General features: G+C 52.1%; 3 protein-coding genes across 3 annotated transcripts; 2 read left to right on the forward strand and 1 right to left on the reverse strand.

Moving 5' to 3' along the window:
- Positions 1-640: 640 nt before the first annotated feature.
- Positions 641-2263, forward strand: PV07_03883 (uncharacterized protein; the record flags this gene model as incomplete). The annotated part of the gene is made up of 1 exon (XM_016390643.1): positions 641-2263. The coding sequence occupies one exon, from the start codon at positions 641-643 to the stop codon at positions 2126-2128; it is 1488 nt and encodes a 495-aa protein (XP_016252545.1). The 3' UTR covers positions 2129-2263.
- On the forward strand, positions 2246-4717 carry PV07_03884 (uncharacterized protein). The gene is made up of 4 exons (XM_016390644.1): positions 2246-3046; positions 3107-3961; positions 4031-4397; positions 4458-4717. The coding sequence occupies exons 1-4, from the start codon at positions 2765-2767 to the stop codon at positions 4574-4576; spliced, it is 1623 nt and encodes a 540-aa protein (XP_016252546.1). The 5' UTR covers positions 2246-2764; the 3' UTR covers positions 4577-4717.
- Positions 4718-4756: 39 nt separating this feature from the next.
- Positions 4757-6244, reverse strand: PV07_03885 (uncharacterized protein; the record flags this gene model as incomplete). The annotated part of the gene is made up of 1 exon (XM_016390645.1): positions 4757-6244. One exon carries the CDS (start codon positions 6242-6244, stop codon positions 4757-4759), a length of 1488 nt encoding a protein of 495 aa, XP_016252547.1.
- Positions 6245-10561: the final 4317 nt, after the last annotated feature.

A 10561-nucleotide genomic window follows, 5' to 3' on the forward strand; every position in this document is an offset into this window, starting at 1 on the left:
AAGATGCTAGGCCCGCTTGAGAGTTGAAGAAGCATCCGTTTGTAAACCATCTAGTTGGAGATATCCTGACCATACTGCACAGATCCAAGTCCTGACACATGCAGAATATTTAACCAGGAAACTAAGTTCCTACGAGTCCTTATCTCAGTACTCTCTTCAGCAATCGGTCATGTTATTCCTTGAGATTACGACAGACGCCGTCAACTAAAGAGTTGCATACGTACGTCGTTGAGGCTGGCCCCCTACAGGCTGACCCAAACCATGTTCGCGCCCACATTTACGCGTTTCGAGTTCCATACATCCTCGACCGTCGTCGTGGCCACTCCTCTCAATACCCTACTCACCATCGACCTTCAGCTCATTTGGACACGCATTCTGACCGCAGAATATCGTGTTAATATGACGACAGCCCAGTCGGTCACCTTTTGAGCACTCGGTTTCTCGCTGCCCACGTTCTTTATCTGCTTTCTATACCCGGACTGTACATGCATTTATTTACGGAGAGCCTATTCGCAGTACATATAGATCTACCACTTGTCCTCTTACCTTTCCACAAGCCATTCAAAACTGCAGCTGCTATTAATTTCTCTTCTCGGCTCATGCTGACCTAACCCAGCCATTCTACCTTGTGCCTCCAGAGATGAGACTGTCGACAGCATCTGTGGCTGTTACTGCATTGTCCGCTTCTTTGATATCTTCGATTCAACTTGCTGTGCGGTCGAGCCCTCGAGTTTTGAGCCTTCCGATCGCAAAAAATTCGGTGCCAGATGTCCTCACGCGTGACCGCGCGCGGCTAAGGCGGCGGACTGGAACTGTGGAAGCCACACTAGACAACGAACTAACGCTGTACTATGCAAACATCAGTCTCGGAACTCCAAAGCAATCTTTTCGCGTCCAGCTCGATACAGGGAGCTCGGACCTATGGGTCAATGAAGCCAACTCAACGTACTGCGAGTCCAGCGAAGACGTCTGCCAAGGTGGCACATACGACCGGACTTCCTCTTCGACCTACAAGTTTGCGAACGCCAACTTTGACCTGACCTACGCTGATGGCTCCAGTGCTTCCGGCATCTACGCCACAGACACCCTTCACTTTGGCAGCGTCACGCTGGATTCCTTCCAATTCGGCATTGGGGAGACCTCGACAGCCGACAACAATGTTATGGGCATTGGCTACATGACAGACGAAAGTGAAGATGGAACAACAGGCTCCACATATGCCAATTTGCCCCAGGCCTTGGTGGCTGCCGGTCAGATTTCCTCCAACGCCTACTCTCTCTGGCTCAATGATCTGGATGCCAACACGGGAGAGATTCTGTTCGGCGGGGTCGATACAGACAAGTACTCGGGCGAGCTGGCCACAATTCCTGTTCTGAAATCAGACGGGGGCTACTCCGAGCTCGCCGTCGCCCTCACCGGCATTTCAGTGTACGGGACGGATCTCTCCTCGTCCTCGTCTCTGCCGACCGGCGTGGTCCTCGACAGCGGCTCGACACTCAGCTACCTTCCCGACGCGCTGGCCGAGGAGATCTACAGCCAGATGGACGCCACCTATTCGTCCTCAGAGGGCTATGCGTACGTCGCCTGTGGCGGGGGTTCCAGCAGCTCCGATAACACCATCGACTTTACCTTCTCTGGGAAGACAATCAAGGTGCCGTTTGACGAATTGATTCTCGGCACCGCCGCCAGCAGCAACGGGCAACCCTTGAGTTTCGAGAACGGCGAGGAAGCCTGCATCTTGGGCCTCGCCCCGTTGGGCTCATCCAGCACCGCCGTTCTCGGCGACACCTTTCTGCGCTCCGCGTACGTGGTCTACGACCTGGCCAACAACGAGATCTCGCTGGCCCAGACCGTCTTCAACGCAACCTCATCCACCATCCGCGAAATCACGACAGGGTCAGACTCGGTGCCAGGGGCAGTGGCGGTTGCTTCTGCCGTTACGACGATTGCAGTTGGCACAGGCGAAACCTCTGCAGCCATGTTCGGTGTAGCAACAGCAGCCGCTTCGACAGGGAATCAGATAAGCACCAGCGTCAGACTCGATCTTTCGTTGAGTGGTATAGTTTACACTGCCATCATTGCGATTCTTACGAGCGCTGTGGCTATGAATACCTGGCCACTTGTATGAAGACGGAAAGAGTGGTGTAGTTTCGGTCTCTTCAGGATGGTTGGGGCTGGTCCCAATGTGAGGGCTGAGCACATTCTACCGTGCTCATGCTGCCAAGCTGCCAAGCTGCCGATGCGCCGCTGATCCACAGTCGACCGGAACGTTGACCGGAGGGTTTACTTCCACTGTTTCAGATCGTTTCTATGGAACTCGACACAGACCCAGGGATGAGAGATCTGGAATTTTGTTACACGGCAGACCCAATGCTACCCCGTACCGAGGAGATGCCAATGGATGTGCCATTGAGATATTGCCACCAGGATCGTACCATCCACGCAGCCCTACAACAGATACCCAATAAGCATGATCCAATACCCACTATCGACTCATTCCCACAATCGCGATGACGGGACAGGTATAGGGGCTGGTCCTCGGGAGTCGTTGTCGGGCCTGAATCCAACTGTCATCTCAGCAGCATGAGCATTTTTAGAACCGGAACCGGCGAATTCACGAAGGGAGTTGAATGCTTAGTTCCTCCCTGCAAAGTGCTTTTTGTACCACGAGAGAAATATAAATACGCCGCAGAGGCCGTCCAATCTATAGCAGAGGCATTCAAGCACTAGCCCATCGCACTTTCGGAAGAAGGAAACGAACAGCATGGCCAAGGTCTTCAGGAACTACAAAATCATCGCGGTGGAGAAGCAGTTGGAACGCCAGAGCAAGATCCCCAAAGAATGGCTGCTTCCCTCAGATCGATACCGTGGAGTCACAAACCTCATGCAGGTACCACCAACGTGTGGCATCTTGAGCGACACCGAGTGCCATATCACCTCCGACTTTGACGCCACCGCGCTTCTGGAGAAGCTCAAGGATGGAGTTTGGTCCGCGGAACAGGTCACGGTCGCCTTCTGCAAGAGGGCAGCCATTGCTCATCAGCTGGTTGGTAGACTTCTTCTTCGTCTCGAGGCATCGAGGCATCGAGACTAATCGGTGCAACAGACCAACTGCCTGACCGAGATTTTCTTCGACAAAGCCATCGAGCGAGCGCGCACACTTGATCGCGAACGGCAACAGAATCCTCAAAAGCCGCTCCGCCCGCTCCACGGCCTCCCAATCTCGCTCAAAGACAGCTTCCAGGTCGCGGGGTACGATACGTCGACCGGATTGGCGTGTTTTGTCAACGAGCCAGCGGACGAGGACAGTGGGACCGCCGCCATGCTGCTGGAGTTGGGCGCTGTGCTTTACTGCAAGACCAATCTTCCACAGACCATCATGACCGGCGATAGCGACAACAATGTCTTCGGCAGGACCTTGAACCCTCGCAACACGGCGTTGACGGCAGGTGGAAGCACCGGCGGCGAGGGCGCCCTTCTTGCCCTTCGGGGTAGCGTGCTTGGTGTCGGTACCGATATTGGCGGGAGCATTCGGATCCCCTCGCTCTGCAACAGCCTTTATGGATTTCGACCCAGTGTCGGCTTGGTGCCACACGGGGGCGTGAGGGACCTCACCACCCCTGGAACGGATGGGGTGCGCTCGTCGGCGGGCCCCATGGCGACATCTCTCCGGGATGTTGCTCTTTTCCTCAAAACCACCATGCAGGCGGGAACGTGGCGGTATGACAGCACTGTGATCTCTGTGCCGTGGGTGAATCTCGAGCCCAAGCGAAAGCTTCGGATAGGCCTCGTCCTGGACGACGGTATCTACACGCCTTCACCACCGGTTCGACGAGGACTCGAAAAGGCAGCGGATCTTCTCCGAGCAAACGAGAATATCGAGCTTATTCCTCTTGTCTTGCCCAATGTCAAAGACCACTATATCGACCTGATCAAGTACTGGACGTTGTTGGGAAGCGAAGTAAGTGTCGATGTGGTCCACGGGTGCTAAACTGGGAAATTGATCTAACGGAAATCCTTCCATCTTAAGAACTACCTTGAGCTCTTCGCACGAACGGGCGAGCCCGAAGTTCCTTCAGTCAAAGCCATTGGCATCAATACCTTCCCGGGCACCGACCTCCGCGGGTTCTTCGCCCTCAACGTGCGTCGCCAAGAAGCAGCACGCAACTACCTCAAGCTCTTCCGAGACAACGCCATCGACGCCATCTTGATGCCGCCGGCCCAGCACACCGCCGTGCCCCTGGACAAATGGACAACGGCCAGTTACACCGGCCTGTGGAATTATCTCGACTACCCAGCCGTCGTCATCCCTGTTGATACGGTCTGCGAGTCTGACGTCGCGGATGAGCCCAGCAATGCGAAATACGGCGAGGAAGATGCTCGCATGTATAGCCTTTGTATGCAAATCACCCCCTCTCGTCGAGATTGACAAGCTGCTGACATTTTTCACCTTACAGATACGGGACCCGAAGATTATAAAGACGCGCCTATTTGCGTGCAGCTGGTTGGATACCGATATGCAGATGAAGCGCTGGCCAACGCAGCCGCCCTCGTAGATTCGATCGTTAATCCGTGACAGAAATCAATGGAAAGGGGAAATTCTCCAGGATGGGATAGCTAGTCGACGAGCGGGCTGAATAGTGTTGAGTATTGAAGTCGCATCCACAACACTCGGAGGTTAATAGGCAGGAATAGATCATGAGAAACACCCAAGTCATCCATTCCCTTTGAATAGTAGGTATTACTGTCCTGCATTTCAATGTAACGAGCCGGCTTTTTCGTCTGTCGTGGGCGATTCGGCGGCTGGAAACCTGTTGTCAAACATCAACTGCCAAAACCTCGTCTCCTTCGCGTCCCTGTACCTCTCTTTCTCCATCCTCAACAACGCGGGGAAGAACTCTGGCATGAGCGCCATGCCGGCTTTCGGTATTGTCTTCTCCAGCTCTCTTATCGCGCCTCGCACAGCGGCGGTCTTCCAGGGCTCCAGATACGGTGGCCCTTCTCTCACGAGCTCGTCGTCCGGCGGCTCCGCTAGGCTGGGCTTGAGCCAGAATTCATTCTCATCCACTTGTGAACCAATAATCGTCTTTCTCTTCTCATAGGGCTTCATCTTCAGGCCCAGGGCCGCCGGGTCGCGGCGGGCCGAAGCCACGTATATGTTCTGCAGCATGCCCACGCCCCCAATGAGGAGCAAGTACCAAGTGTTGGACTGGAGCCCGGAGACGGAGATGAGGAGGCAGATCCACAGGGCGGCTAGGCCTACGAGGCACCAAGACGTTTCTGGGAGGGACTCGGAGGTGGCGGTAGCAAGGGTCTCGAGGTCCCATGCTAACTTGGAACAGCGAAGGATCATGGCATAGCGATAACCGCCCCCGCGCGTGAGGCAGACAATTTTCTCCCTCGGGTTAGAGTTGGACTGAAGGTCAGGCTGAGGCTGGCGAGATGATGGCGTCACAGGGGGAAACCTAGAGATTACGCCTGTACCTCCCTCTGGGTCTGAAGAGGCCATAGCTGATGTAGACTGTTTCTTCCACTTGTCCAGTCGGTTGTTGGCACGTTTCTCAGACTTATTCAGCCTCCGGCCAGGCCACTTCTCCCTGTTCCACTGACGCAGGCTGCCGGTCAAGAGAGCGAGTAGCGTGCCCGCGGCAGTGACCAGAAAGATGGCCCAATCATCGTATAGTGCCAGCGGGATGATCGAGAAGCCCAGCTGGGCGGCAATCGTCAGCCAGCTGAGAGCCCAGACGAAGTCGATGGACGGGCCTGATTCTCCTTCGAGGTCGAAGATGTCGATGCGTAGTGAGACGAAAGGCGGCTCGGCGTCCTGGGGTAGGCCGGCTGTCTTTTTGTACCACGGGTCCTTCAATTTCTCATATTCAGGGCCCTTCTTGTCCTCTACGTTCAGCTCGTGGTCGCGGATGATACGCGCTAATAGCCAGGAGCGGTTGGTCCGCGAGTACCCACTGCTGCAGTTAATGACAATGGCTTGAGTCTCTGCATCAGAGGGCATCAGCTGCTTGTCCCCGACGACGGAGGTTAGGGATATGAAGGCATAGCCAACCCAGCCGAAGGAGAACGCGACGGGCGTAAGGTAAATACGCGGTCCGCCCTCGACCAATTCAACATAGACTCCGAACAGCTGTGCAATTGCCTTTTGGACAATGTCGCCGCCAATCAAGAGAAGAAGAGAGAGAATATCTTTAGGATTCTGCCACTGGCTTGATAAGTCGTTGGATGCACCCATCAGTGAATTTACTTCAGGGACGGCTTGTTGAAATTGCTTCGAATTCTCGATCCAGTGATTGCTTTCAGCCGCTCAACATGTTGGTCAGGGACAGCGGCAGCCTTATGTCGGGTTGTTTGGACTACCATAGTAATCGTTTTGACGAATGCCTGTGTGCCAGCGTGAAATCACATTTCGACCAAATATTCTGCACAAGCCACGTCGGTTCAACGAGGGCTGTGTTGGTGGCGTCCAGTTGCATGCAATCGGGCGCAGTCAGGTGCAGAGCGCCCGGATGCATTTGGCGTTGGTGGCGGGGTAATGATTACTCGCCCCTCATTTACACGTCTTCAAAGCCCAAGTCGCCGTCACTGAATCACCTTCTCTCCATTATATTGATTGTCGTTTGTCCTGAGCGCGTTGGCCATGAAACAACAGCATCGAAATCGAGCGGATAGACCCTGCTAAAGGACACCGATCAGGCTGAACCAATGGACTCCGTAAGCCACGCTAAAGGTGGGACAACACCGACTGATGAGAAGGTTCTGAGCGAGGAAGTTAAATCAGAGCTTGTTCAGGAAGCGTTCGACAGGATCCTCGTGATATTGCAACAGCTTGGCGTCTATCGAAAATCACCCAAGTTCTTCGTAATCTACGCCCATGAGAACGACAAGGCTGAAGTCAAAGCACACCAAGAAGTAGTGAAAGACTATATTTCCTGGTTCAAGAAAGCTCGCCTCAATGTGGATTCGGATAAATCACCACATGGATATGGCCCGGTTATCAACCCTGCCCACCGAGGAGCAAGTGTTGACATTATCGAAAATCAGATCTGCTTGCTACCGAAGATATCAGATGGACGTAATGTAGACTATGTCTTGGTCTTCTACTCCAAATTACTTGCCAAGTACATGCTGTTTGAGCGCAACTTCAAGGACAATGACCACAACCAGACATACTCCGAAGCAATTACCGAGGTCTGCAAGGCCTGCAAAGACGGTGAACATAGCGCACCTGAATCACAAAGTGGCAAAGCTGAATTCTGGGAGAACTTGCGGGAGGCAGTCCGGAGTGTTCAGGAACGGTACTCTCAAATCATGGGAGACGATTTCCACCATGTTTTGACCGAAATGGCGATTTTACGCTTCAGAAATCAGACGGTGCACCATAATTACACAATTCCCATCATTCTTTTCGACAATGAAAATTGTCCTGAGCTGCGGTGGCAAGCGCAGTTCGCAAACACGAAAGCTTCTCAGCTTCGGCTTGAGCTAAGACAGCAACATCAACCTAAAATGGAGAAGCAGAATGAACCGAAAACAAAGGAGCAGAATCAACTCCAAACAGGGGATCAGGGCCAACAAAAAACAGAGGAGCATCAGCCAAAACTGTCTGGGCGTCATGACCTCTTCTTCAAGATCTTATTGATGTTTGAAACGTTTGAGAAAAACAGGCCACTGATTGAGGCTTTGCGCGGCTGCTTTGAGGAATTTCAAATCCTCTTGGAAAAAGAAACGTTGAAACCTGAGGAGTACCATACCCAACGAGAAGTCATCCTTTTGAAAGCTCTGGATGATCTGATCAACACCAAGCAAGGCTGGATGATGGACAGACCCGTAACCAGAGACGGCATTCGGGATGTTCTGAATCTATATTCCATGATCGATCGCAAATCAATGCAACGAGTGTCCGGAGACATACTACCAGAAAGCTTAGACGACACCATGCTGGCCGTGGCTGTACGATCAACTTCTAGAGATGCGGAGAGAGAAACCGTGCCGTTACACAACCTCTTTGACGAAAGAGAACTAGAGGGCGGTACGAAGATCAAACCTAAACGAATCTTTATCCAAGGCAGACCAGGGGTTGGAAAGACGACGCTATGCAGACGCATCATGTATGAGTACTCTTGGCATGAGAGCTTACGCCTAATGTTTGACCTGGTGGTTCGAGTCCCCGTACGCAAACTTGAATACTTTACTAGTCTGGACAGTCTGTTGTTTGACGAATACTTTCGCGTTACTGCGAATGGCAGCGACATGTCAAAATATCTGGCGAATCTGATTCTAGGCGAAGAAAGTGCCGAAGGAGAAGGTGCCAACAAAAAGAATGCCAGATTCCTGATTATTCTGGATGGTCTAGACGAAGCTCAACATTGGCCACGGAGTAAACGTGCCTTGCTCCAGAAGCTGATGGGTCGACCAGATGTGATCATCACATCACGATCTTACGACCATGATATTTTACCGGTTGATCTCGAGCTCGAAGCTTTAGGGCTCAGCATGGAGAGTATAGAAGCATATCTGGAAAACACTCAAATTGTCCCGAATGGCACGGCCGCTGACATTCGGGGTTTCATCGAAAGACATCCATTGGTCAAGGGAATCGTTCAATTACCTATCATCCTGGATATTATCTGCTACAGCTGGAACGAACTTCAGTGGCAGAAGGCAAGTAACCTTGAAAAGCGAGACGCACCTGAAGGAGAGCTTGAATCGGAGCGTGAGAACAAACGTCTGAAACGCTCCCATAGGTCTCCAATAGCACAAGGGTGCGACAGCATTAGTCGACCGCGTTCCTGCTCTGAGGTCGGCGAGGGCGATCCTCAGGGTAGGCGCGCTACACCACAGCCTAATTCACAAGACGAGGACGAGCATTCACAAGAAGAGGATGCACAAGAAGAGGACCTTGGTCCACAAGGAATAACGGTTCTATATCAGGCTGTTATACGCACACTATGGCGCAAAGATATCCCAGAGTTGGGCAAAGTGGACCACGGCGAGCCTGTGACCCCTGATATCGTTAATGCCCTGCAGGATGGGACCCGCCTGGAGCGATTGGTTCGGGCTGAAAGCGATGTCCTGGGAGAGATAGCCATCAGCATGATGGAGTCAGATCGCCTGGAGTTTACGGACAAAGATATCACCGCCGCCATTCGACGATTGGAAACAAGTGGGACCCAATTACCTCTCAGCTTAGAAAGAAACCTCCGGAAGCTCTCTCTTCTTCGTTCGTCCCGCGCGAAAGATAGTCGGAGGCACAGGCATAGTTTCGTTCATCTCACGTTCCAAGAGTTCTTTGCAGCTCAACATTTGGCTCGCGATGGCGATCGCCTCAAGGCTCATCTGCAAAGGCACAAATACAACCGTCGATACGAAATTGTCTGGAGGTTCGTCGCTGGCAGTCTGTCGGACGCCAGATGCGTAAATGACTTCTTCAAACTTCTGGACCAAGAACCAAGAGATATTGTCGGTACACAGCATATTCATCTGACCATGCACTGCTTGAGCGAGTGCCAGCACCGAATTGAGCAGAGTTTTAGGGCCACGATTCAAAAGAGACTCGCAGAATGGAACTTGCTAGAGATTGGCCTTGGGAAATTGAACCGTATTGGTGCCTTTCCTGCATTTCCAGAGAGTATTCTTTATGACCAGCTGTCTCAGCTAGCACTCCAACCCGAGAAACAAAATATCAGTGTCAGTCTGCTCCTCCAGGAATTTTCCGCGCGAACGCCACTCTCTGAGAAGAGTATCCGTCGCATATTGGAGCTTGCCGCAGACAACAAATGGATTGCCGAATATATTTCGAATTATTCCTACATTCTGGCGCCATTACCTCCTAGTATTATCGAAGATGTGGTGGAGAATTTAAAGGAATCTAATCTCTTACTAGCAATCCTCTGTCAAAAGAAACTACCAGAAGATGTCGAGGCATTCTTCATGGGGCAGATACGATCAAAGACAGATAAGCGAAAAGTTGCACAATATATCCTGGAACGTCAGGAACACTTGTCCGATGCCACCATCAAAGAGCTGGATGGCTGGCTGAGACCTGGTCACACAGGTCATTGGGGAACAGCGTGCTCTATCTTGCAGAATCAGTCAAAACTTCCTAAAGAAACGGTTGATTTCGCGATCGATGATTTGTGCACCACACGTACAGGCTCTTATGAAATATTACGGGAACGGATTGACCTTCATCCAGAAGCTGTTACTAAAGTGTTGGACTACTTTGAATATGCCATTTCTGGAAAAGGAGAGACTCTTCCTCCGAAGATACCATTCTATATAAACTGTTCCAAGTTGCTGCCGGGCGATATCAAAAAGTTGGGAACATGCCTTCAATTGAGTATCACACACATACAGCAAAACCGACGGTACTGGGCCGAATCAATGGGCCGCATAGTCTCTGCCTTGAACGACCAAAACCGCAGCCTACCAGTGGAAATCTTGAGGATGTTCGTACAAATGCTGGGCGTAGATTGCACAGAAAGGAAATATGAGATTGGCATATACTATACGTTGGGTCGGCACCATCCCCCTCACCCGGATGTCATTG

This window comes from Cladophialophora immunda, assembly GCF_000835495.1.
Source record: "Cladophialophora immunda strain CBS 83496 unplaced genomic scaffold supercont1.2, whole genome shotgun sequence".
Classification (NCBI taxonomy): domain Eukaryota; kingdom Fungi; phylum Ascomycota; class Eurotiomycetes; order Chaetothyriales; family Herpotrichiellaceae; genus Cladophialophora; species Cladophialophora immunda.

Excerpts from the sequence above, each read along its gene's own strand:
- PV07_03884 (XM_016390644.1), top strand. The coding sequence starts at position 2,765 with ATGGCCAAGGTCTTCAGGAACTACAAAATCATCGCGGTGGAGAAGCAG. Across the intron at positions 3,962-4,030 it reads GGACGTTGTTGGGAAGCGAA|AACTACCTTGAGCTCTTCGC; the intron begins GTAAGTGTCGAT and ends TTCCATCTTAAG. Across the intron at positions 4,398-4,457 it reads TGCTCGCATGTATAGCCTTT|ATACGGGACCCGAAGATTAT; the intron begins GTATGCAAATCA and ends TTCACCTTACAG.